Consider the following 27,974-nt stretch of genomic DNA (forward strand, 5'->3'; position numbering starts at 1 on the left):
TCTTTTATCTGTAGGTCCTCTAAGGTCATTTTAGCTGACTGTAACCTTCCACTTAAATTTTAAAATTCAACTAGCTCCAGTAAAATTCCAGTTTATGTACACTCAGCAACATTCCCTTTATAGCAGTCATGTCCTCTACTTCCAGGTGCACTTGGTATGAAGGTCTGCAATTCTTCGGTCACTAAGAAAAGAAATACACTCTCTGAATGCCAAGACCTGGTAGCACTACAAATGCAGGAGAAAGGATACTCCCTGGGCAAGCATCAGTATTGCTTCTTCTGGAAGAAAGAAAAAGATATCTGCCAATGCTTTGATAATCTACCAAGATATAAGAAGATTTTTGCACACAGAACCTCAAAATCTTTGAAAAAGGATGATCAGGGAACACATCTAAGTAGCCTCAGATGCCAAGAAGGGATCTCCCTCTCAAACAGAAAGAGATCCTCCCAAGTTTTTTTCAGCATGCCAATTTTAATTTAAAAATAAGATTTGAAAATTTAAGATACAAATATGAATCTTAAGGTGGAGATAACTAGCCTGAAACTTCTGCTGAGGGGAACACTGCTAGTCAGAATACAGGCTGGGAAAAACCTTCTTAAAATTAGGAGGTACAAGCATAAGAACATGGGTATGTTCTTAATTTAAAGCAGATGTAAAAGCCTACTAAACATAAGATTGCTCAAACAGGAGGAAATGCATGTAAACATTTGAGGCAGAAGTAATTTCTAATTATTGCTTGAGCTGAGAATATATGCATGTGGATAGATGGAGGGATACATACAGAGACATCTAGGGCCCAAAGAGAAGCCTAAAGCAAAGGCTTTTGGCTCAAGTTCTGTGGGTCTGTGAGGGATAAAACTGTTGTTTCCTGTTGCTCTTGCCTTTAGCACCAGGGATCTTTCAAGCCAGTCCTCATTAATATAGTAAAACTTGAGGCTTGGAATGAAGGGCAGAAAATAGCTGGGTGGATCTTGTTATTTGCCCTGGTGTAGTACCCTCAGTGTAGTCCTTAAAATCTATCCTTAAGTTTTGAATTTGTAGTCAGTGCCTATGGTAAAATACTATTTGTCCAGACAGTCATCTGAGATGTGCAGTTATTTGTCCACTGAAGTCAATAAAAAAACAGTGTCCTATTTCATCTCAGCCTTAATCCTGCCTGTGGCTGGAAGCCCTGGCTCTCAGCTCTTCCCTCACATGCTTTGCAGGAGCAGAAGAAAAAAGAATTAGAGAGAGGGGATGTTTCTGTTCTAAGTCAGAGACCATTTCTTCTTTTTTTTTTTATTTGTTTGTTTCTTTATGAATTGGTCAATACCTACCAAAGGTGGTTTCCAGTTGAAAATCTAATGGATGGTAACTGAATATCAGGAGCAAAGGTTTAGCTCAAACCAGCCAAGAAGATCATTTGGGCTATGTATACATTGGCAAGTAGGGCAGTCCAGTAGTAGTGGATCTGCAAAACAATTGGTGCTGAGCACTGGATATTTCACAATATATTCATTTCAGTGTGTTTTATTTCAGATGAATTCTGGACTGATCTGTGAACTAAAAATTCATTAGTGGTTGGAGCACCTTCGGGGCATTCCAGGGACACATCTTCTAGTTTGGTGTTATCTGCAGGTAAACCAGTTTGTATGCTTCAAGACCTCTCCACAGCGTGAAACATAGCATGGTATGTGGAAATGATCAGGAGATTTGCTTCAAAATTGCCCTCCTAATCTCACCTAAAATGTAATGTAAACACACGGTTTGTTGCTCTGTCCTTGACAACATGGGTCGTCAGTTGTACATCTTGCAATAAGTCCACAATTTGCATGTGGTCTTATGAGTTCTTCTCTTGTCAAGTCTTACCTGATTAGAGCTAAGCTTGCTTGCAAAAGGATTATTTCTGAGCTGAAGTAAAAAGCATCCGGTGTATAGCATACATCTACTGCAGTGTTTACACTCCTCTGAGGCTTGCCAGAGAACAGCTGTTTCTTATTTAAGTAGAGTGAGAAGGAGACAGATCTGGCAGGAAAACTTAGAAGTGGAGATGGCTTAGAATTTGCACTCCCTTCTTCATGCAAGGCATTTGCCTCAAAGAACTTGAAACTAAACTCAAACAAGGTCCTCAAGGCAATATAGACACAAATGCCAAAGTGATTTCAACAGCTGAAGATTTGGCCAAGAAATTCTTGCCTGGGGAAGAAAATTAAGAAGACATAAGCCTTACTACTGAACTTTTAAATGTTTTGAGCTATACACTTATACTTTTGGTGACCAAGGACACTTTATTTTTCACAAAGTAGTAACTCCACAAATTAGAGGGCAATAAGGGATTTGGAGTCATTAAAGCTAAATTCATCAGTATGCTTATTTGATGATAATACTTCCTGAAACAAGTCTGGTCTGAAACTACTCTTACCACCAATATCACAGATGGTGAGAGCACTTTCCAGAGTGTAGTTAGAGGTGGCCCTGACGGCCGGTCTGAATTGTCATGTTGCACATTCCATGGTTTAAACAGTAATTTATTTTGCAATCTCTGCATCACCAATTCTGAAGTGTTTGTCCAGAATGTTTAATATTTGAAGAGGTCAATATTTAAAGAGATTTGTGACAGCAAATAAAACCTTCAGGCTGCTTGAAAGTTAATATGTCACACGCTTTGAGGGTGATATAGAACTAGAACTGTCACTAGGCACGCTGTCAGTGCCTCTATTAAGACAAGAAATTATGGCGCCATAGAATAGGACCCGTGAGAGAGACTACTTAAAACTTCTGATGCAGTTTCTGCATATCTTAGTAAAGTTCACTGGAGCTTAAAGAAATAACTCCATTTGTTAATCCCATTCAAGACATGCAGGGGAACAAAATAGTGCAAGTAGTACAAAACTTTAAGAGAGATATGGCACTACTGGAGCAAGTCCAGCGAAGGGCTACAAAGATGATTAGGGGACTGGAGCATCTCTCTTATGAGGAAAGGCTGAGAGAGCTGGGCCTGTTTAGCCTGGAGAAGAGAAGGCTGAGAGGAGATCTTATCAATGTGTACAAGTATCTGAAGGGAGGGTGTCGAGAGGATGGAGCCAGACTCTTTTCAGTGGTGCCCAGCGACAGGATGCGAGGCAACGGGCACAAACTGAAACACAGGCAGTTCCATCTGAACGTGAGAAAAAAATTTTCACTGTGAGGGTGACAGAGCACTGGCACAGGTTGCCCAGAGAGGTTGTGGAGTCTCCTTCTCTGGAGATATTCAAAACCCTCCTGGACGTGATCCTGTGAAACGTGCTCTAGGTGACCCTGCTTGGGCAGGGGGGTTGGACGAGATGATCTCCAGAGGTCCCTTCCAACCTCAACCATTCTGTGATTCTGTGATTCTGTGAAACCAGGGTATATAGGGTTTGCCAGCATGGAGAAGTGAATGTCCCATCTGTTCTGCCTCCTTCTCCAAGTCAGCATGGGAAAAAATAGGCATATATATTGAAGGACTGTAGATACACTATTGCTCTCAGTTATGCCTGTAAAAGTTGCCACAATATCTTCTTGCAGTATCCCTGTTTTGAAGTAGCAGTCACGTTTGGCATTTTTTAAGTAATGTTGGAGTAAGCAGAGCAGCAAATATGTGGGTTGTGCTGACTATAGGGGAATACCAAGGCAGATGGCAATAAAAGTTGGTACTACAAGTGCAGAAATCAGCACACATATATAATAGAATAAACAGAGAAGGAAAAAGCCAGTGGAATCCTTTTGCATGCTGATGACTCAAGGTCTGCGGCAGCGATGCTGTCAACTACAGCCTCCCCTTCCTTAGGATACGTGTTCTCCTTCCACACACAATTCTGCATGAAAGGAAGACTACAGCCTTAAACAGTGGACAGATGAAAGATATCTGAGTAAATTCCACAATTATCAGAATTTCAAAGATTTTTTTTCTCCTATTAACTTTTACTTTTAAAAAACAAGTTGAGAGAGGACTTCTGATTTTATATCATACATCAAACACATGTATATAGTATTTTCATCTGACTTTAGGTCACCTCGCTCCTGCAAGCACAGAGAAAATTATCTCACTGAATTGGAAAAGCACTCCTTGAACCTAAAATTGCTGAAGTCAAAGCAACAGGTTAAGCACCGTGGCACAGTGTATTTGTTATGGAAACACGAAAGATCCTTAAAGTTTTACTTTTTCTAATTTCTTAGGAGCTGTGACCATTTGTTTCCAAATACTGCAAGCAGTTCTGATACTCTGGGGGAGGGGAAGGCTTTAAAAAAATCCTGCCTATTAACAAGAAAGCTCAGCATTTCAAGCTAGAAGGATAGTTCATTAAACTTCCTAAAAATCAAAGCTGATAATGTCTTTCCTTTCTTGTTAATAATTTTTGTGTAAAGGGAGGGTGAAACATAGTTTAACACTTCTAAATACTACCTTTAAAAAATGGGGGGATCTGGTTTGGGCCCTAACCTGAACTTTGCAAGTTAGATTGTCCATAGTCTCCGTAAGACACAAACGGTTACTTGTAAGTTGAAAAGAGAAACAGAACGAGATTTATAAAATCTTCTGAATATTCAAGTCCCTACACTCTCTCTCTCTCTCTCACACTCTCCCTCAAGACCTAAAAAGTCTAGGCAAGCTGCCAGAAGTTTCACACCCGGTGCTGAACTGGCATAAAGTCAAAGGTTGCTAGTTGTATTTGGATGCCAAAACATTAGTACAGCTCTACTAACTACTGGCCTTTTATACATCCTTTTGCAAAACTAGATATTGGCAATTTTTTCCCCTTCTATAAGCTTTCATTGCTTGCCTCTCCAAGTATTATTTCTTTAGCACTAGTCTCAGTGGCTGGTTAAGAAAGCATCTCACATAATAAACATTTCTTCTTCAACGGTAGCTGTTGATGAAGGTCCCCTCTTCTGCAGTGGGAAGCACACGCATCAAGTGTTGCATGTCTTGGATACATCTGCAATATCAGTTCAGTACAGTTCAAGCCTGCTCTTAAGACCACATTTGCCCCTGGTAGTTTGCCTCTGCATATTGTAACAACTGAGGCCCCCACAAGAAGATTGCCTCAGCCCAAGCTCCGCAGCTGTTCCAAGGGGGACACCCTGTGCTTTCTTAGGGCCCCCGAATATATCCAAACTATCACTCAAAATAGAGCACAGTTAAGTTTGGGTGCAGTATTGCCCTGCCAGTGATATCCTGAGCCTGACCCTTGTTAACACTGTATGAATGCTCTCAGTGACTAACCGCAAGAATTTGGAAAGTCACAGAGCTTCACAATCTGGGACCTACCATAGATACCCTGGTTTTTACCTTACAACGTATGGCTAGCCACAGAGGGTACCACACTGGTACAGCAGAGGGTTAGACCCATAACTTGCAAGCACATTTTTGGAACATAGGCTTTTGTCTGACGCATATTCAATATGTAATTACTAAATCACAGACTTCACTTTAAGCACAGAAACTTTCCCACTGAACTCAGTGGGACTGCTCATGTGATAAGAAACACCGTGGGATAAGTCACCTGAGGCTCTGAGCTCCCAAATCTGGTTAAAGTTTCTTGCCATTCCAAACATACACATGCGTATTGAAGCACCTGCCAAAACATTATGTGGTTTTCTTTGAGTGTCATACTTTTAAAAAAGCTCCCTGCCATAGCATCTCTTACCATCTTTCTTTCTACGGTCTCACCTTTTTTTACCCTTTTCCCATATTCTTGTTTTATGCTCTGTTTTTCCTGTTGACACTTTTCCCACATTCTCGTTTTATGCTCTGTTTTTCCTGTTGACACTTTTCCCACATTTGATGTAACAGCATTTTAAACCAAGGCTCTGTTCTCTGGGATAACCAAGAACTCTAATCATGAAGAACTTGGAATAACATTATTGCTTTGTGAATGTTCAAGTGGCTGACAGAAGCAACTAATATAGCAGATCAGATGCCTTCTTGCACCAAGGCAAAGATAACTAACATATCAAGAAAATAACAGCAGCCTATACGGAAACATTTAATCTCTGTTCTCCTGTGCAAATCTCAGCAACACAGTAAAAGGAACACATACTACAATTAATGATTTACGTATTTATAACCCAATCCTCTTGACCTTTGTTAGCCAAAACACCTGAGTAAACCAATCTGTATGCTCAAATTTCTTGTAACACATGGAAATGTGACGTAAACTTTTAAAAAATTGGGCAGGGAGGTAATTGTTTTGTTTTTTAAGATAACACAAAGGGGAAAAATAGAAATAATAAAACAGAATTTAACAATAAAATAGCAAGTGGTAAATGGTACATCCAGAATATAAAAAGCTATTTTGCTTGTGTGGTTGCACACTTCAGTTTTGCAATGATAAGAAGTTGTTTGTTCATTCTCATCCATGCAGCCATCTCTTGTTTTCCTCATTTCACTTCCCAGCAAAGAGCTGACTGGGTGAAAAAGGTTGATCAGTAATTTTGAGGATTATAGCTAAATCACTGCACTGATTGCAAGTTAATGGTCATAAAAATTTCATATTACCTTTGCAGGAGTTCTTTGGACAGAACACAGTATTTTGAATATTTCTAGTTCTTAGAATAGCAAGCACATCCTAAAGGACTGTTCAAAAAATATAAGTACGCTTTTTGATGACTACCTCTTTTGGTTTTATCCATCCACTGAAAAGAATGAAATCTGAAAGCCAGGGTTAATCTATGGGGGAACTCCTAGCACCCCTGAATAAGGGCAGGATTTCTTCTCTGAGTATGTCTCACTGAAGCTCCTTCAGCCTGCAGCTAGCGTTTGGTCTTGAATTAAGACAGTCAGTGATGCTTGTAAATTTTATAGTTACATATGGTATAATGATTATTTAGAAGCATATTTGTGTCACAGTAGCAAGGGAAGGTCATATGAACATGGCAAAAAGCAAAGTTATTAGGAGGAAGAAAATACCTCTGCCTCTGAGGAACTAAAAACTCTACTAGAGTCAATGAAGAAATTTCAGCCTACTCTTAGCATACTGTTTTAGAGACTAAAAGTAAACCAGGATCCATAAGCACTGTGGATTCCTTTAGCCCCACCTATAATCTCTAGAAGTTGCCATATCAAAGCTTTTAACTGAGTAAAACAATCTATGCTTCTGTATTTGAGTCAGTACACCTGATTATGCACACCCTGCTGATAAAATCAATCAGCATAAATGCATACTTTGTGTGCTAGAGCACAGTGTTTGCTTGGAAACAAATTGGAGAATTTTAACAGGGAAAAATGACTGTTGACCCGATCACCAGCAATTTGGAAGGTTGTTTTTGTGTGGATGTGTTACGTACAGAGGAAGTGCTGGAAGGCGATGCCTGTCTGATGATATTACATTCATATGATATGCAGAGGAAGTCTGAAAAAATAATTGCTAGAGAGATTTTGGATGGATATGGAAGACCGATTGTTATTCTACCCTGAAAAGTCTAAGATATAAAACTCTTGACTTGGGAGCTTGTTTGATAATTACCGGGAGAAAAAAGGATATCCTGATGAGTTCCTAGGTAGGATGCAATCTTAGTAAATCCCCCATAAAAGCTTAATTTTCATTATGATAACTTGTTATTGGAGATAAATAACAATTAGTAAAAAAACACTGTAACCAGAATTGTAAGTAACCCAGCAAAGATTATTTTTTCTCTTCATAAATCAATTTTTACTCTTCTCAGTTGTGGAGTCACTATTTCTTTTGTTCTTCATGCTCAGGATCCACAATATAAAGAGGATCTAAATTCCTGAAGTGAAACAAAATTGGACCTTCTCTATATGCAACAAAAAGCATAAATAAAATACAGGAAACCTAGTGTTCTTCTTCACTTACAGATTACTTTAGGAAAAGTGAATGCCATAAATCTCATATTAGATACTGCTGATTCCATTGCATTTAACTTGGCTGATTCACTTAATCCATTATATGAATAGACCTCCATGATGAGGGAGTGGTATCAGAGAATGGCATTAGAGAGCAAATAAAACTAGTAGTTCTTTGACTGATGGTAGTGCCTCAATACACATTTATAACTCAACTTTCTGTTAATATCAGAAGAGAAGAAAGGAAAAAAATCCTCTTTTATTTCATATAGGTATTACTTATGTATTTCCATAAGTAGAAAGTAAGCAGCCTAATCTAAAACACTACAAAGACGTTTTCTTTGACCTTAATTGACTGGCAAAGGCACAGCTATAGTATCGGTGATTCTTTGTTTGTCAAGTAGATAAAATCCAAGTTTGAGTTAAAGCTCTTAACCAACCTAAGTTTCAGTGCTGGGCTCCAATCTGTCTCTGAAACGCTGTAAGTACTGTTTTGTTACTGCAGCGAATGCCTGAAGTCATTATTTCTCAGTTACCTGCTGCCTGTTTAGGGAGAAAATGTGGCCTCAGGGGGTCAATGGGAATTTTGCCACTGACTTTGTTTACAGTCTGGATTTCACCCACAGCTTTCTGAATTATTGTTTCCTTTGCACTGAGTTTTCCAAAATACAGGATATTAGATAGCCTTCATATTCCATTTCAGCACTACTGCTTTTCCTGAATTGAACATCTCTATTGATTTACCTGAATGAGCCTTAAAAAGGAGGTAAACAAAGTTTTTAAAGTTCTGAAAAAAACCTTTGTATGTCTTTGCTACATATGGAAAAGTAAGTGCAAAATATATGTCAAAAGGACAGAAGACCATCATTTCAGGAAAGAGAGCAACTAAAACTCAGAAGCCTGACGCTTGATACATTGGAAGGGTAGGCGAATGATCTAGCCAAGCTGTTGGGAAATTTCAGGAAGGTAAATGTTAACCTTACATATTCAACTATATCTTCCTTTGAAATGCATCTCTTCAAAGGGGAAAAATTTAACAAGTTGCTTAAGTGAGTGAGTCTAGGAACAAGTGAACTTCCCCGTTTTTTTTTTTTCATTAAAGCAAATATGCACCCTATTTTCTAACTGAACTAATGATTTCTGTTGTCCAGAAAGATATTGGTTCTTTCCCTCTCTTTGTTTTTTCTGGGGGTGGGGGGTGGGGGGGGATATTTTCTTAACATTAAAAGTACACATAATAGTGTGTTTAGTATGAATTCAGAAGGACCTTCTTTAGGAACACTAGTGTATAACGTCACCGCTCACAACTGCTTAATTTTATAACAAACAAGCAATGCAGGACCCACTTTTGTCCAAACTCACAGTTTCTGATTACATCTATTTCCAAAGAGCCCCGTATCTTTTGTAACTATTTCCACATTGCAAAGCAAGTACAAACCTGCTCCATTTTGCATTCCCTTTGCAGAGGTGTAAATGACTTAGCAATTACAAGCATACAACGTGTTCCATTATATAACTGCATATGTTTCCTATTTTAATCAGTGTGGCAAATAACTAATTGCATAAATACACAACTTAAAAACATACCCACATGGAAAAAATATATAGAACACCTTTATTTTCATGGCTTCCCTACTCTCAGACTGACCTCGTATTTAGTGATGTAATTTTTGCCTGCAATGATACTCTATCCAGTTAACTGGTTCACTTTTTTGACTCTCTAAGAAATTTGCTGAGTTGTAAAAGTTTGTAAAATCCTACTGTAGAAATAATTGAGGACAGAATCTGATGCCCCAAGCTGGGTGACCTGCAGGCAGGAGCACAGACGATCAGGCAGCTGCGTTAGAGGTATTATATATTGATCCATAGTAAACTTTGGATACCTCCAAACTCAAGTATGCGATCCTTTTGGACTTGGAAGTACTGAACTTACAGTGAAATAATTAGTTATTTCTAGAGAGCAAAACTGAATATGTTTTTTTTTTTCTACTTGTATTCCTTTATGTTCTTGGATAGATTAGTCAGGACTGAAGAGAGTTTCTTCTACTCTCTGTGTAACATTGATGAAATAGAAAAGTCTTGTTGAAGATAGCCACGCTGGATTCTTCTTCTCCTCAATTTATGGCTAATATTCCGAATAGATGAAGACAAGGAAGACAAAAATCCTTTATTTGACACACACAGAAAGCTAAGAATAACCAACAGCAAGTGATAATCTACAGAGAAGTTATGTATAGGTTTTAAAAAAGAAAAGGATGTATAGACAGGAAAAAAAATCCAATTATTTTGTAAAGGTTCTTTCTCCCATTTGTAAACTTACTTTCATGAAAAGTATTACTCATAGCCTCAGTTTTATTTTTATCACTTGTCCATGGCCAAAGTTGCTACAGGAATGCAAATAGATGACATGCTCACTATTCTAGGAAGAAAGGAGAGTATTTTTTTTTCCTCATGTTCTACAACTTTTTGCAACCTCTGGAATATTAAAAACGTACAGATGTAATAGAGAGGTAATGAGCATATTGTATATCAGTAAATGAAAGAAGCTGCCTACTCTCTTCATCACCAGAACTACCCATATCAGTGTCCAGACATTCTGCTTTCTGTCATTTTTGCAAACGCATCCCTACAATCTAAAGAGCAAAGTCCTCTCTAGTTTGTAACAGCGACAACATAGAGATGTAAGGCAGGAATAGGTACAGGGCTGAATTTTCTCTTGAGCTCTCTTCTTCCTCTTGCTGTGCCTCATGTGGCAGAATTTTCTGTTGTTGAACAGAGATTACTGGAAATAAATTCTTCTGAAGCAGACAGGCTTTTGTTCAGTTTTGACACCAGGCTTCCAGACCAGTCTTGAGCAATCTGCACTGAGAAAGCTCTGTGCTTCTGTGGTCTACTTCTTTTTTAGAGACTTCTTGTGTGAGCCAGTTGGTAGTAAAAAAAAACATTTTCTGAAAGAACATGTTCCCAGCTGAGAATCTACATTATCAGTCTCGTACTAGCATAGTCTCTGAGACTTCCGTCAGATTAGGCTGTAGATTTAGATGCACAGTAGATCACTCTTAGGCTGGGCACATATATGTGTATTTCCTGATGTGCACTAGTTTTATAACAAATCAGAGACACTGTTTTCTTGTACTGCTTTCCTACTCATCCTTACTCTCTTTTTACACAAATGGGTGAAAAAAATGGTGTGCATATATAAACTTGCTGCAGAAGTCCTTTGCATCATATTTTGCCTTGTCTCTTTTCTTTATCAAAAAGGAAGACATATGATTCTATGGCTTATCTTCTGTCACAACCATGATTTAATCATATGGAATCCCAGGTTGCTCTGTGCTCTAAACTAGTCAGCATGTTGCCCATCATTTTGTAGACATGCAAGAGTCCAAATAATTTGGTGGGTTTCCCTGCTGCTTTTCCACTTCCCCTGTCCTTTTCACTTCCAGAAGACTGTGTCTTTGTGCATGTCTGTCTGCAAACTGAGACGCTTATTAGGATTAAGATTTCTGACATGCTCACATCACTCTAACATGTTTATGAGGCATTTGGTGTAACTATTGAAGCACATTCTTCTCCTGTTTTCTTAGTGACAAGAATAGACAATCCCTCCTGTCTATTACTTAGAAGTTGTCATCACCTAGCACCCAAGTTCTGAGTATTTTAGCTAGTCCTCACCTGCTACATATTTTTGTTGGATGCTTTGGTGAATCGTATAAATATTGTATAAGTGTGATTTTTACTACAATATACACTTTATAGACCTTTCACTTCATTTGCAGTTAAAAAGAGAAGAATGAGGACTACTAAGAAGTCTTGTATTTCTTCCTCTAACTGTATGACATAAGTCCCAAAATGCAAATTCATGTGTTTATATCCCATTCTGCAGAATAGCTAGGCATTTTACAGCTACAGACTCCTAGGTGGTGGCTTTTTTGTTCTTAGTTTTTGTCCCACCTAAGCTGCTTGCTTTTCCTCTTAATCTTGTTTTTCTCCATTATTATTCCACTTGAAGCTACACATTCTGTTTGACACTGCTACATGTATTTTTTTCAGCTCTGTTTAATGGCTAATCTTTGCCTAGATTTCATCTGTTATAATTTGCCACATGCATGAGGCTTGGACTCCTATTTTTAAACACCTTGATAATTTATTGCTTTTCCTGAAGTTTATATATTCTTAAAGAATACCTGAATGTACCAGCCAAATATCTTAAAAGCAACAAAGCATACAAGATAAATGAGAAAAGTCATAAAACAAAATGCCAGCTGATTCACAGCATAGCTGATTATTTTGTTTCACAATGTACTAAAAACTGTTGCTGCGTCTAAGATTGAATGTGGAAGCTTCCTTTTCACTTAGAATACTTAGGACATTAATGCTTATGTAGCATCTCTTTTAAATTCAATACCCACTGCTCTTTTATCCAAAATGAAGACAGATGTTTTTTGAATCAACAGACTATACTTGGGTAGCCAGATAGTATACCAGATGGGTATCCTTATCACTTACATGAAATTCTGTGTTGCTTCTGTCAGGATATGTAACAGTAGTATATTTATTAGGGAGTTGGTCATGTTAAAGGCTTTGTTTGTTACTGCTCCATATAAGCAATAACCACAACACGACAGAAGGTAACAGACCAACATCTTCATTTTTTAGCACTTAACTACAAGCTGAGTACAAATAGCTGTGATGAATATCTATGAATGGCGAAGAAGTGTTTAGGTATGTAACAGAATGGAAAAAAAGATATATAATCATTTTTATATAAAGGTGTTATTGGTCTTTTAAAACCTGTCTATTACTTATGTAGCCACAACATAGCTTAAACAATTTAATCAAAACAATTTTTGTGGCGAGAATGACATCTTTTATCAGACTAACTATATATAGTTGAAAAGAGTAGGCTATTTTTTGAGAGTTTTATACCATGTTCTAAGTACTTTAAATCTCAGCAAATAAAACTGCATGTATTAAAGAACATGTCTCTCTTCCATTAGGTAAGCATAATGGCATTACCAAAATTAGGCCCTGTCTAGGGGAAAAAACAGAACAAAACAAAACAAAATGCAAGCCATTGAGAATGGCATTGTGGAAAGCGATGAGCTTTAGATTCTTTACATGACATCTGGCTAGTGCATCCTTTGCTATTCCTATTTACTTCAGTGCAGCCAAGCTTTCGTTCTCTGTCTTCCTCTAAGTTTGTTCAGTCCCCCAACTGGTCTCTCCCCTTCACATAATCAGTTAAAGTCCAAAGTCACCTAGAGTGGGGGGCTTGAACCTGCCTTTTTCACATCCCGAGCCTTCCAATCCTGAAGAAACTGAACTAGTGGGAACGGTCCCCATCACCTCATCCTAGCACTGCATACTGTGAAAAAGGCACCTATCCCCTGGAGAGGACCAAGAGCTGTGAATGCGATTCGGAGACAAATTCTTTTCTATTACCTAGAGCAAGCCACGTTTGTCCTGGATGTTAGCGCAATCTCTTTTCTACATTTCTTATTAAATAGCTTTTGCAGCTCTGCTCAGGATGCTGGTGTTTGTGAATCTCGCTCTTGGAGATTCCTATATGCTTTACAGGGAGTCCTGGTACCTAAAGTGGCATCTGGCTTTCGCTAGTAACTGGAAGCCTGCCCAGTGTGTAAGTCACAGGCAGTAGGCACTTGCACTGTAGATTTCTTGGCTCTATGCCTATAGATGTAATTTCTGAGATCTATGCCTACCTTACGTATGACCAAGACTGTCACTGTTTTTTAAGTCTGCAATATCCATTTATCACTCAATTAAAAGAACCAATTTGAGGCTGAGGAAAGCTTAAGCACAGGATACACTTTCAGCAAAAAAAGAGCTTTGGAAAGGTTTGTAACCAACAGCTCCCTCTTGTGTATTAAAGAAACAATAGAAAGCAGCTAAAGAAAAGGCATCTTGTCTGCATAGGTCTGAACATGCGAACATGCAAATTTAACAGAACTTGGAAAGAAATTAGTGCATTGAACCCTGCAGTTTGGTTAGTGGAGACGACACAAGACTGAGCTCCTGACGGTGGCTTGCTGAGTTCACAACTTAGCTCTGCTCTGGGCATATCTGGACATTTGTAGTGGCAGGGTGGAAGCATATTTATGCAATGTAAAAATGTTTTGCAACATTCCCAATCATGTGTATTTCACTTATTTGTCTTAAAGGGAAAAGAACATGGAAAAATGACATTTTAAAATAAAACATTCTAATTCATTTGAATTTTTTACTTAAAAATATATTTTAAAAAATAAATGTTGAAATTCAAAATATTATGTTTTGATGAGTATAGACCCACAAGCTCTTGTTGTCAATAACAAAGACTTGTGATTCTGCAACAGTGCACACAGTATGTTTGAGGAGGTAATAAATACCACAATTTTTCCAATAATTTCTTTGCTTCTGATTCCTTAATGGCCTATTCCTTGCACTGCCAGAGCTCTGCACCTCTTCCTCTGTGAGGTTGTACATGTGGAAATACAGTAAATGATTAATTTTGTGTTTAGCTAAATTTGCTTTTTATTGAAAACATTTTTTTTAATTTGGTTTTATTTCCTTGGGGTATTTTTTTTTTATTCAACTATTATGAGCATAGACAGTAGTGCACTGACTTTTTAGACATAAACTCATTTCTTGTTCACTGCAGTTTTGAAAACATGAGAACAGAGGTTAAAAATTGCACTGAACCTTAAAAGAAAGGATAAACTCAAGGGGTTTTAAGGTCTGATGATTTTTTCCTCCACCGCATGACTTAGCAGAAATCACATAGAGCTGAAACAGTGTGAATAGTAAATATACTTGACTGCCTTTCGAGTGTTTTACAGGTGCCAAAGTTGTTCAGGGCCAGTTCTTCAAGTATGAAGGACAGTGAAAATGAAGATGACTTTGTATTATCACCTGAACTGCTTATTTCAGTCATTTTTATCTAACAAAAACTGATCAATGTACTGGCAAGTAAATAAGAATTGAAATTAGTTGGATATCAGCTATATGTTGATGTCAAATCGGTCAAAGTCCAAAGAAAAGATTTTTAAAGCTGAGGTACTTAAAATGGTGACACTATACCATGTTAGGCTGAGTCTGAGCAGAGCAGCAAGATATGGTGCTTTTTAGTAAAACATACTAATGTATGTGGAATGTACTTTAAGTGAGAGTTAAGTGATGATGGTGAAGTGGATTTTTTAACTGTAATATGCAACTAGATTTCTAGAAAGGTATGATGTTCATACAGACTAAGGAATCTTATGAAAACATCTATCAAAATCTTCAGCAGGGAGGGCTGCATGTTGAAGGACTGTAAAGGTGAAAAGAGTTTTTTCTGTTTTACTACTCAAACAAAAGGAGATGTTATTTCAGAAAAGACCTCATTTTCATCTGCCTGTAATTATATCCTTAACGACAATCTCTAATAATGGCAAAGGCTTGTCTCTGCTAACCACCTCAGAAGAAAAGATTTGAAATTTGCCTCAGCTACTATGCGGAGAAGAAGAAATACACACACCTGATTCTCCTCTACTTTGCAGTTTTCTTCAGTCTTTTCTCTCCGGCTTCCACGTGTGTTCATGAACAAATGAACTGCTTGTACCACCATGGTTCACTAGCATTCCTGGGGAAAGCACATTTTAATTAACGCCTGTGAAAGAAATGCTTGCTGTTTGGCAGAATTATTCACAGACAGAAAGTGACACTATACATTTAAAAATTGAAGCCAAACTAATCTAACAGCAAAATGAATCTTTTTTTTCTAGTCTTTGAGAACTATGTTCTAACTTTCCACATAAAGTAAAAAAAAAAAAAAAACACACTAACAAAATTATCTAGCTATGCACAGATGCTTGATGTAGGCTGGAATTCAGAATTCCTCCTGCAAATATTCTGTCATAAGAGAGAAAAAAAGAGAAAAACATTCTGTCAAGGAAGAACTATGCTGAATAACACATGAAACTCAGTCTCACCCTAATTAGGCAGACTGTTCAGTAGGAAACAAAAATTCTTCATATGATTCTCTCTAAAAGATATTTATTGATCTTTAACTGACATTCTAATACTCTTTGCACGGGAAGTTGAATAATGATAGTGATAGGTAAAATTTTATTATTTCACAAACAGAGTGGTTACGCATAGAGATAGAACAATGGATATCAGGAAGAATTTGATAACAGTAACAGTAGCACCAGTAATCTGGAGAAGAGGGTGTTCTTTCTGATTAATTTTTGTTATTCCTTGTAAGTCTAATCAATGATTAACTGGCTAACTCAAGGAAAATGATAATGAAATCAGCAAGTACAAAGGCATATGTAAAGGGGGAAAGGTCAGATCCTTGGTATTGCAAATGAATGCATTGATCTATCTATCATCTAGTCATTCTGAGATTGCTGTGATGGGAGCATTTAGGAGACTGACAAACTAAGCCAGTCTCAAACTTTAAAACGACTCTTTACTGGATTGATATTCATAAACAATACACACTGCTAATGGTTCGTTCTTAATCACTATCATTCATTATCACCACATATACAAAACAATTGATCCTTAAAAAACTTATCCTAAATAACCTGTGAGCATACAATACAGTAGAGCTGATGCTGTGTATTTAGCATTGATGGCTATGGTTCTTGGTGGTCCTTAGTCACCAGGGTCAAGGCGATCAGGCTTGAGAGCTTGTTGCAAGGGAAGGAAGCCAGAACCCAAGTAGGTTGTCTTCTTTCTTCCCCATCCTTCTTCACACATAGTTGATGAGTCATGCTCCTTTGTCCCCTCCCCAAAAGAAAGGAAATGATCTCTTCTGCTCTTGACAACTTATTTTGGGGATCAAGACATGTTCCGGTTTTGCTGATTCTGCAGGATTAGTCTGGCTCCACAAGATATTCTTCTTGCCTGCTCCTTGCTCTGCAGGATTATTTTCATCTTATCATGCATCTTTCCCACCCGCTTTGGTGTTCGGTTCTTTGATGACAAGCATCCAAGCATCATTTCTTAGATGAGCTTGATTTTGCCTCTATTTATCAAGGCTTTAAGAAAATGGCCTGAAAGGACAATTTGGGAAACTACAGGCTGGTCAGCCTCACTTCAGTTGCTCAGAAAAATCATGGAGCTAGGTTTCCCGGGACATATATCTGGCCATATGAAGAAGAAGGTGATTTGGAACAATCAGCATGGGCATACAGGTTTTGGCAAACTTGTAGTCATCAATTTAAGTAAGGTGGCTGAAGCTGCTAGTATTCTCACCCATTCACCTTGCCTCTGTGACAGATGCGACCCCCTCCTATGGCAGAGATCTCTATGGCAGACACTACAGCAGCCAACACTTAAATGTAAACTGAAATAAAAGCTGTGTCTAAATGAAAACAGCAAAGATCAGAGGGCTAACCTGTACACAGATCGTCTGCTTCAGATGTGTGGTGGATACTTAGTAAAATAACAGCACCTGTCACCTCATTTTAATCCACACCTGCAAATCTTTCAAAGCCTTCAACACTTGAATATTGTGTACCACCGTCCCATGAAATCCACAGCCCTCAGACAGGGGCCCCGGCTCCTCACATGGTTCTGAGAAGGGAATTCACAGACTCCACAAGCTAAGTAGGGAGTCACCAAGCTCAGGCTAGAGGATTGCAGAATAGCATCTCAGTTGTGATGCTTCTTGTGCCATTAGGCACTTAATCTAGATTAGGCCCTTTTTTTTCAGGAGCAAAAAAAAGGAGGTAAGCTCCACTCCATTTCAGGTTCTTTCCCTCACTTGGGAGATTGGAAATCAGTTTTCCTGTTTCCCAACTCTGCCTGATTTACCACAGGAACAGAAAATGAGTATATTGGTGGGGGTCTTCTTTGATCTATTCTTCTGAAGCTGTTTTACTTTGTAAAAATAACTGAATATTTACTGGAGTAGAATTTAAAGCTGATATTCCTGCAGCCAGCATGAGTGTTTTAGTCAGGAGAGTTTAACTTTGATCTTGCATTTTTTCTCTCTGGAGCAAAAAGTGTTTAATGACATATAAAGTGGAACAACTCCAACTCTGAGAATCACCCCTGTGTATCCAATAGATGGGAAACAGAGCATTTAAGACACTTTGCACTTGCATTTGGAGACTAAAGTCCACTATTTCAGCTCTAAACCATGCCTCATGGGAATTTGAAAATAAATTTGCAATTTGAAGACTTTGAATTTGAAAACCTTCCAGGAAAATAGTTTAATCCCTGGTAATTGAGTTGATATAGAGCCAAAAGTCTAGATGTGATGGGTCAACTGGACTGTGCCCTGTAGGACAGGTATGACAGAGAGGGAAATTCTCCGGAGACTTGTGAGAGCGGTTGGTCAAGTCACCGTAAATCCACTGTGTAGCCCGAGCAGCTGGGCAGCACCTGGCTGAGAGTGGCTTTGTCTTTGTGCTGTGCAGAGTCAAGCTTTTTCTTTTAATTTGTATTTGGATACAAAGAGATTTAACGTTGATATTTAAACCTTCCCACTTTGGGAGTCGCAGCGGAGAAAGACCTAAAGAAAGCAGCTTAGCCGGGACAGGACGTCAACCGGAGGGACCCGCCCGCGGGGCATGAAGAAGCAGTTTTATACCTACCGCGGGCTCAGGGGCACGCACAGAGCACGGCACCGGGCCAGGAAAGCGCGGCCGCGGCCTCCCCTTCCTGCCCCTCCGCACGGACCGGCTCCCGGCGCCGAGGAGCTGCCCGTGGGCCGGGGGCGCCGCGGGGCCGGGGCCGGGGCCGGGGCCGGGGCCGGGCCTCGCGGCGGCGCCGGGCCGCCACGCTCCCTGGCAACCGTTGCCAGGCAGCGAACGCGCGGGGCGCGGGCGGGGCGGGGCGGGGCGCGCCAACCCCGCCCCTGGCCCGCGAGGCCCCGCCCCCTCCACGCGAAACACCACGTCTACAAAATCATGGGCGCTCACCCGGAAGCGCTTCCGGGCAGGCGGCGCACGGCGCTCTGGGTGCTTCCGGGTGCGTGGCGCGCTCCCCCTCTCCGCCACGCCGCCTCCGCCTCCCCCTCCGCTTCCCCCTCGCTCTTCCGCGTCCCGGGCGCCCCCCGCGCCCGCCGGGCCCTGACGCGGGGCCGCCCTCCCCCGGCTCGGCCTCCGCCGCGGCTCGGCTCTGCTCCCCGCCGCCCGCCCGCGCTGGAGATGCCGTTGTGGGGCCGCGGCGCCGCGGGGCCCTGGGGGCGGCTGGCGCTGCCGCTGCTGCTGGCGGCCTGCGCCGCCCGCGCCTCCGAGATCACCTTTGAGCTGCCCGACAACGCCAAGCAGTGCTTCTACGAGGAGATCGCCCAGGGCACCAAGTGCACCCTCGAGTTCCAGGTACCGCGGCCTCCGGGCCCCGTCGCGGCCTCCGGGCGCCGCCGAGGGCCCCGCGGCCGGCGGCAGCCGGGCAACGCGGTCCCCGGCCGCGCGGGGGCGGCGGAGGCGGCCCACGGGCAGCAGCGGCCTTGTGCCACCGCGGCGGGGCCCTCTCCACCTCTTTGGGCGCCGCTTGTGGTGGCGGGGGGCGCCCCAGCTCTGCGGAGTTCTTCATTTCGTCTCCCGCCAGCGGTCTGAGTGCTTTTGTACAAGAGCGGTAGTCGAAGATGCTCCTTGGTATCCCATTCAACTGAGGAGACCTTATATACTATCGAATGTTTGGGGAAAGGCACGACTTTAGTCCGAAACTAAGCCAGGCATGTAAAGCTAGCTGCAAAAGCTAGTGTTATCTTTGCCTCAATCACAATGACCAATACAGCGTCCCATCTGTAGGATAAGGAAAATACCTAAAATGTTCCTACCAAATAAGTACAGTGAGAGTGATTTCATTGCGGTTTGTGAAGCGTTTGCATGATGAACACCATGCAACATAAAGAACTAATGCCTCTCAACTCAGAGCATGGTTTGAATGGGGCCACGCAGCAAATGGTGAGAAAGTGATTGAATAGGTAGGTAGGTAGTAGCTAAGCGTCCCAGGCTTGGGACAGGACTCAGCTCCTTTGGGAGCTCCTTGGGATAGGAGTCTTACAGAAAATAAAATATGGAAGCAACTACAATATACTTGAAAGCTATGGCTAATGTGTGTGTTAGGTGAGGTTGCCCAGCTATTCTTGATTCTCCCAGTCTCTAACATGTTGAAGCTGCAGTCATAGTGATAGTGGTGTGTAGCTTTCTGATGTTTAAAAAACAAACAATAGCCCAGACAGTTTGGATGCCTCGAGTTTATCAGCAGAGCTGGAGGCTTCAAGTCTGTCACTTCAGTTGAAATCCTTGACAGCAAGTAGTGCAGTAGCAGCACTAGAGAGAAGTCATCCTTGTCAATGGAAATCATGCTTATCTTTGAGGGCTCTTGAGGGGCTGTGTGCTTTAATGGACTGACTTTTCTCTTTCAAGTCCCATATTTCTTTGCTAGCTCCTGTCCCACCTTTAGTGTTTTCAGGAACAATTTCATTCCCACCAATATCAGCTCTTGTACTCGGTCCTACAAGTTTCGGTTCTTTGTTAGAATTTTTTTTCTACTCTTTTGTTTCTCAGATGCCAGGTTTCTTGTTCCTGCTTGTTCCTTCTTGGTTTTTAATAAAGTCTCTTCTGTGCAGTACTTTTCCCCACCTGTTTTGAACAGGATATCATTGGAGATTGCAGGACAGAAGCCTTCTATTCTCACTGGTGGTTTTAACTCAGATCAAAACAGCAGGAATATTGTTAAAAAGAAAGTCTATTTTGTCCTACTACTGGTAGACTGAAGTGCAGTGTCCTTAGGTGCTATGTCAGAAAGAAGAGCAGAGGGGGAGGCTCAAGCACGCTCTGTGGGAAGGAATAGTAGAGAAATGTCCAAGCAAGTCTTTTTCATGTGAATGTAAACTGACCCTGTCAGGGTCCATGATGTATGTGAATGAATTTCATATAAGTGGTCAAAAGCACATCCCTGTCAAATCTGAGACTAAACCTCAAAGGTGAGCCATTATTTTGTTACAGAAAACTTTATTCCTGTGTTCTTCCTTGCAACCAGATAATCATTTCTGTATGAAATATGCAAGAGAAAAACCCGACTAGATGCAGATATCCAGGGTAGGAAACGCAAATATAATTGATTAAAGTCTGAAAGACTTAAGTGGTAGGAGCCTGAAAACAGAGTCTTGTAATGGGTTGTTCAGAGGAGCTGTAATAAGCAGTGTTTCTACCTGATGATAATGCATTGGAGAAGTGGTTACTTAAACTCATTTGCCCTTTGTGTCCTGTCATCACATTTCTGGAAAAAATACGAAGATATCACTTGTGAACTGGATGCTTAAAACCTGATACCTAGATAAAAAGATAGTTTAAACTATATTGTGTCAAGTGATTTTCAGAGGTGCTGAGAACCGAAAACTGCCCTTCAGCTTAAATCTTCATAACATTATATATTTGAATAGACACTCAGATATTTCAACTGGAGGTAAAACTTCTCTATTTTAGCAGGCTTCTCTACATGCATAAAGGGCCATGCCTTTGGATGCATGTCTCTTCCTCCTTCAGGATGCTTTATCTTAAAGGCAAGAAATTGGGAGCAAGGATTAAACTTAAAACTGCTAGCCTAAGAGTCAGCAGAATAGCAAATTGTGAACTGCCAATTGGTCTTGCCTTGGGGATAGGATTACTAGTACGATTCTGTAGAACAATGTGCTATAGACCAGCACTAATCAAAGCTTGAAAATACTTGAAACAATCCCAAATCACTTGTAGGCATTATCTGAATGTACTAGTGTTGGAAAGAAATAGTCATTAATTGTACAAGTGAGGCAGCAGACCCTCTAGAATGACACTCTGTTGACATACACGTATGAAAATGAGCCAGGTTGTAATACCTGTTCTACTGGACATAAGCCACTCCTGCAGCATAAAGCAGCTTGACCTAATAAGCTAGTTATGCAATGCCCATTAGGCCATACAGAAGGGATTTGTTTTAATGCATTTTAGCAATCTCAGTTTGCTGAATCAATTCTGTGGATGGGCTTGTGGATATAGTAAATGATTGATTCATTACAGTTATGTCTTTGCCCCATCAAGTTTCATCTACTGTAGCCTCTGGTGTAGTACCAGTATCTAAACCAAAGTAACTAAAATCTCTCTTGTAAACTGTTTGAAGAAGTAGCTGACATTACATGTCCTGAATTAAAAAAAAAAAAGTTAACTATGCATCTTCCATAAGAGAATGACTTTTGCAAACTTGCATTGGCAGGTTTTCAAATTAATGCATTATATTTTAAAACACATTTGCCAGATCAAGATATCTTGTAGTACCACTTGACAAATCATACTTCTGAGAATAAATGTATAAACCTCTGTTCTGTTAAAAAGACAATTCTTGGGGTTTTTTTCAGGTGATCACTGGAGGTCATTATGATGTTGACTGTCGGTTGGAAGATCCTGATGGCATTGTATTGTACAAAGAGATGAAGAAGCAATATGATAGTTTCACATTTACTGCATCCAGAAATGGAACATACAAATTCTGCTTCAGCAATGAATTCTCTACTTTCACACACAAAACTGTGTACTTCGATTTCCAGGTTGGAGAAGATCCTCCACTGTTTCCTAGTGAAAACAGAGTAACTGCACTTACCCAGGTAAAATGCTGTTGTGTTTGACTGCAACTGTTAGGTGGAGTGAATGTTTTTCCAGTTCAACTGCACTAGATATCTATATCGCTTCTGAAAATTAATGGGTTGGAGCTTCTTTAAAATAACCTGAGTTAGTAAAAATAAACGTTTTCCTAAAGGTAGGATTTATAGAACACAGAGCTGAGAAAGAATTACCAAGTGTTTAAGAGGAAACAAGGATTAGTAACTTAGTCTAGGCCAGTATATCCTTTTTTTAAGGGAACTGCCTTTTAATGCTATGGTTCTATGTCTGTGGAAGTGTGGATTTTACAAAGTTTAAGATATTAATGGATCACGTTTTCAAAATTTCTGAACTTTAGGGAATATGGGAAGAAAATTCCAGCAAAGTAAAACCCAAATGAACAAAATCAGTCATGCTTAGCTGGTTTCTAGCTAATTGTCCTTTATAAGATGCTGAATGTCAAAGCATTATTCTTAGTCCAGGCTTACTCTCCTAATGTCCCCCTCTTTCTTCAGGATTTTACAGTTTTGCACTACCTCTGGCTAAACTAAATCCATCAAAACTTCCCTTGGAACACTTGTTCCATTAGTTCTTATTAATGTTCTTTATGTTATAACTGTCACCAAACCTCATTTTAAACAACCATTTAAAAATGCTGGGCATGGCTGCTATTTTACTAGTCTGGACTCAGGTATAAATGCTGCTTCCCAAATGTCCATCAACTTTTGCTCACTTGATTTTATCCCATATAAGTCTGCAGTAGATAAGATTTGTAATAAGTAGGTGACCTGCTGTGAATTCAATTACAGATCTTACCTCTTCCTTCTTGTCACTTTTCTTCTCTGCTTTTTGTCTTTTGATTCCTGATTCCCTGGCTCCTCATCTTACTGTCCTTTCTTTAGTCTTCATTCTGTGTTTTGTTGTGTGGTGTTTTTGTTTTTTGTTTTGTCGTTGTGTTTTGGGGTGTTTTGTCTTTTTTGTTTGGCTGGTTGGTGGGTTTTTTGCTACCTTGACACCAGAACACAGAAGGTGCAGTCTCTAGATCTAGCATCTTTGCAGCCCTTCCTGGGCTGTGGGAGAGGATACAAGAAAAATGAAGTTTATCAGTGGGTTGTTTCATACACAATGCAGATAAGATCTTTGGGAAGGGGTAATATAATGTATCCTTGCTAAGCAGGTGCTTGCTGCAGTTTTCTTGAGGCTTGTAGTGTGACCAAATTTGAGGCAGACTTTCACAGGGACTGTAAAAGGTAAATCCCTGAAACCAGACTGACTTCATTAAATTTAAGATTCCTGTTGCAGAGTAGGAGGGCTCCATAATTTATCGGTGAGATCGATGGCAGAACTTAATGCAAGAAATTGCTTCCTGAATTTTGTTCAGAAGAATATCTTAGACTTGTTCAGGACACCTTCCTTGAAAGTCATCAACTTGAAAATCAGATCTGGCACAGATATAAGTGACTAAGACACCTTATTAGGGTGCCAGACATTTCCTTTTCAGGAAATACTGCTTTTAGGACATAATTAACTGTAACTGGTTAAAACTTCAGTATTTTGAAGATATATTCATTAATTTCTTGATGCTCAAAACAGGCAGTGATGGGTACTGACTGACTTAGAGGATAAACTGAAAATGGAAGAAGTTTATGTGAAAAATGATCTAGGCCTTGGAAAGCCAGGAGTATGTAGAGATTGAAAAGGTTTTTTCAGTTTAGAAAATGAAATGTGATTCTTAGATGACAAATGGTGTTGGGCAGTTTTTTTCTGGAGCATTTATTACATGAATATGCTAGGGAGCATCCAGGAACACTAAAAGATACTGTCAGAATTGTCCTTTCTCTAATCACTTTTTACATAATACATGACTAACAGAAGAGTTTCTTGCCAAAGGAACATGTTGATGTCTGTAGTCTAGACTTCAGGATTTTATAAAACTTGAGTTTAAGTGAGAATTATTTGTGAAGTTCATACTTGTATACATTATATGCTCATTTATTTCACTATGCGTATCTTAATGATATAAATTACTTAGTAGCTACCTAAATCTGGAAATTTACTGGAGATTTACTGCTTGTTTGGCTAGTATATGTAGAATTAAAAAATGGGGGATCACTGATATATTTCAATACAGTGTTTCTTATGTTCCCTTTTGAATGTAAACATATATAAATTTAAATTTCATAGTGGTTCTTAGTGCATCACTTTTTATTGGATCTGCAGTTTTACAAGCTTCTGTACTTAAGTCATCACATTCATGTGTGGAATTTGATTAATAAAGTTAAATTTTATAATATTTCAGCCTGACAGCGGACTAAGCTGATCTTTAGTCTGTAAAGTTATGTGAATCCTAGTTTTAAATATCAAACCACAAAAGTTAACAGCAAAAGTGTTAGAAGGGTTCTTTATTCAGAGCTGTGTATTTGTTTACTTCTCTAGATGGAGTCTGCCTGTGTTTCAATTCATGAAGCTTTGAAGTCTGTCATCGATTATCAGACTCATTTCCGGTTGAGAGAAGCACAAGGCCGCAGCAGAGCGGAGGATTTAAACACAAGAGTAGCCTATTGGTCAATAGGAGAAGCAATTATTCTTCTTGTAGTTAGTATCGGGCAGGTATTTCTCCTCAAAAGCTTCTTCTCAGATAAAAGAACCACCACAACCCGTGTTGGATCATAACTGGCACTGATAGTGCTTCAGGTCATTGTGTGCTATTCATCTGTAAAATTACTGTTCTCCAATTAATTGTAGGTACAAAGGAACTAAATATGTGCAACATTTAAATGTCTACCCCTCCTCATCCATTAAAATCACAAAATATGCCCCCTAAAATACAGAAGGAACTCCCAATTTGAAGTAAAGAAAGAGAACTTTAAGTTAATGTTTTCTGATGCTTGTATTAAATATCTGGGAGTGACCAGCCTTTCATTATTTCTACTGATTTAATCCAAACTGAGTTTGACTTTACCAATAAGATTACCCATCTGTGGTATAATGCTTTAAAAGAACCCAATAATCTACTGTCTGATATGAAAGACAATATATATGAAAAACTGATTTGATTTGAATTTTCGGGCTGAATGTATTGGATTATAAACAAGCAAATGTGGTGAACTGTAGTTGCAGAATGTTTTATTGCACTGTTTTGATTAGCTGTAACAAAAAAAATCCAATGATATTCTTTGCTTATTTGTAAAACTATTGCAAGCTTGACACTACATCATGGCGCAAATTCTCCACCAGCCTGGTAAGTCTCCACATTCAAAACTTGCTAAATTTTATACTTGAGTGCATTTGCTTAAACACATTCTTCTACATTAAAATATATTGCATTTCCTCTTTTACAATGTTTGTTTTACTGAACAAATTGTAAACTGAGACTACTCAGGAAATCCACTTTCTGTATTCAAAAATCCAAATCTCCAAGTTTATTAAAAAAAAAAAACGCAATAAAATAGGGAATCTTGTAACTTTGTCACTGAAGCTGTACAGTCTCTGTACTCATTTATGCTGCTGCTGCTTTTCAGATTTAAGACCAGAGGTAACTTGGTTTGTTAAGTAACACAGCACTAGCACTGGACAAAGTTATTACATCTGTTAGGCACATACAAAGCTTTTTACTAAATTGTTTTCCTATTAAGAGGCCAATTTGATATTGATACTGCATTGCACGAGTGCTGTACATTTTATTACCCTGTGTGTGGTGCACTGATACATTATGGCCTTGTGCATCTAATTGCCACTCTTTTCTGCTAGTGGTCAGGAAATGTTTTAAATATTTCAGGGTATCTTTTTGGTAGACTTGTAGTTGTTTCCACTGCTCATGTCTTTAGTAGCTTATGTATTGTAAAGTCTTGTTTTATTTGGATGTGGAAGGTAGTAAATATATGTACATACAAGTAGCTTGAATTGAGCTAGTCAAAATAAGGCTAAACTCCTTCACATGGCTCTGGAGGAGTAAATGGACTCTGACCAATTCTTAAATGCATACAAACTAAACTAAGGTGAAAAACTTTTTTTATGTGTTACTGACCTTAATTTAAAAGATGCTACTTAAACTAGCTTTTAGTGAGCAGAGAAAGAATGCTAAATCCTCATTAATTGCCTGTAATATTTCCAGCAAAAAATTGAGAAGTACACATACAGGTGACACTTGGGCATTCTGAATAATTTATCTAAGATGACTTCAATGTGTTGTGACAGTTTAAAAAAAAATAAACCAAGTATTCTTTGTCTCCAAATTGATCAACTACTCTTTCAGAAACTGAAGAAAAAACGTAAACACTTCAAAAAAATAGTTAAAAGGTCACTGGGGTATTAAAAAGCTTAATGTATATTAAATTCGGGTTATGTATAGTATCCTTCTGTCTTGTACTGAATTTTAAATATTGCAGTCCCATTTTGGGGATGCAAGCTTCCCAGAAAGTTAGACTCTCAAAAATTGGAACAAGCTAGTGCTTGCTTTCTTATGACACAGATCTATGCCTGCACACAACATTCTCTGTTGTACCTATATGCTTTGTTCTTGTGCGTTTCAGCAACTGATCTGCAGGATTTTTTGTGCTTTATTACACAAAAATGAAGCAAATAGGGCAGTTTGGATGCAAGTATGGGATGAAAACATGATTTAATTTTGATAGTGTCCACTATAATCTTTTGAAGTTTGAATATCACTTGTGAGTAGCTCTAATCACAACAGAAGTATTTGTTTTAAAGATGTGAAACATGATTTTCTTTTTTTCCCACTAAATCAGTTGTTCTGTGTGCTGTCAAAATTGGCAAACAGTGGGATAAACCAAATACTGGTTGGCCATCACATACATGTCTCTTTTTCCTAATGTTTGAATGTGTGAAGTAGGACTGTTTAACTCAATATTACTCCCACTGCAGAGGTTTAGTGGACTTGACTTTTGCATTGAAGTTAGGTGTCTGAACCAATCCTCTGGTATTTTGCTGCATAATATGCAGCAATAGATTAAAAATGCCTTTATTTTTGTGTTATTAAAAACATGGCACAAATACACATGTTTAAACATAGCTGTATATATTTTTTAAAGTAAGTTACTGAATAGGATATAATAAAACACATGCTAACACTTCAACAGTGGGTAAAGAAATGCTTTGTGATTTTTTTGGTGAAAGCCACATCTTTTTATATATGAAAAGAATAGTTTCTTTTAATGGTATGATGCACAACTAAATCACCCTGCATTAAATGGGATACAGCTGTGTTTTTAAATTGCAAAAGGCCCTGGGTTTCAGGTATTCCTTGGATGTTTTATGTTTACAGAACTTCTTTTCATGTCCTGAAATGTCAGTTCTTGTTTTAGTTTGCAAAAAAAAGTTTAGTTTAAATAGGACAAAAAGGAGACCCTGTGAATATTGTATGGGAAAATAAAAATTAATATATGAATGTGGTCTGATTGTTTTGTTTGCATTTGGTGGGGGAGCATTATTCTTGAAAAAGTTTTGAATAACAATTTGAGAAGTTGACATGTATTTTAACACATTACTTTTAAAAGTGTAAATCTGTGTGACACTTGATCATTATTTCTATCACTGTGCATTGAGGATTGCACCAGTTCACTGCTGTTCCC

The 27,974-nt window shown here is 39.1% G+C and overlaps 1 protein-coding gene and 1 long non-coding RNA gene across 3 annotated transcripts in view; one reads left to right on the forward strand and one right to left on the reverse strand.

Moving 5' to 3' along the window:
* Positions 1-18,515, reverse strand: part of LOC136995398 (uncharacterized) — a 44,929-nt gene extending 26,414 nt beyond the window's left edge. For both annotated transcript variants that reach the window (XR_010886977.1, XR_010886976.1), the window contains exons 1-2: positions 18,394-18,515; positions 15,321-15,425 (exon numbers count right to left, since the gene is read on the reverse strand). This is a non-coding gene — a long non-coding RNA (uncharacterized lncRNA). The remainder of the gene's footprint in view (positions 1-15,320; positions 15,426-18,393) is intronic.
* Positions 18,516-18,771: 256 nt separating this feature from the next.
* TMED7 (transmembrane p24 trafficking protein 7) lies at positions 18,772-27,790 on the forward strand. Its single transcript, XM_067315157.1, has 3 exons — positions 18,772-19,122; positions 22,143-22,388; positions 24,820-27,790. Exons 1-3 carry the CDS (start codon positions 18,949-18,951, stop codon positions 25,054-25,056), a joined length of 657 nt encoding a protein of 218 aa, XP_067171258.1. The 5' UTR covers positions 18,772-18,948; the 3' UTR covers positions 25,057-27,790.
* Positions 27,791-27,974: the final 184 nt, after the last annotated feature.

The sequence above is a fragment of the Apteryx mantelli genome, chromosome Z, assembly GCF_036417845.1.
Source record: "Apteryx mantelli isolate bAptMan1 chromosome Z, bAptMan1.hap1, whole genome shotgun sequence".
NCBI classification, from domain to species: domain Eukaryota; kingdom Metazoa; phylum Chordata; class Aves; order Apterygiformes; family Apterygidae; genus Apteryx; species Apteryx mantelli.

What these genes read in the sequence shown, in the direction of transcription:
- TMED7 (XM_067315157.1), top strand. Translation starts at nt 18,949, where the DNA reads ATGCCGTTGTGGGGCCGCGGCGCCGCGGGGCCCTGGGGGCGGCTGGCG. An exon ending in AGTGCACCCTCGAGTTCCAG is followed by an intron (nt 19,123 to 22,142) that starts GTACCGCGGCCT and finishes GGTTTTTTTCAG; the next exon opens with GTGATCACTGGAGGTCATTA. An exon ending in GAGTAACTGCACTTACCCAG is followed by an intron (nt 22,389 to 24,819) that starts GTAAAATGCTGT and finishes TTACTTCTCTAG; the next exon opens with ATGGAGTCTGCCTGTGTTTC.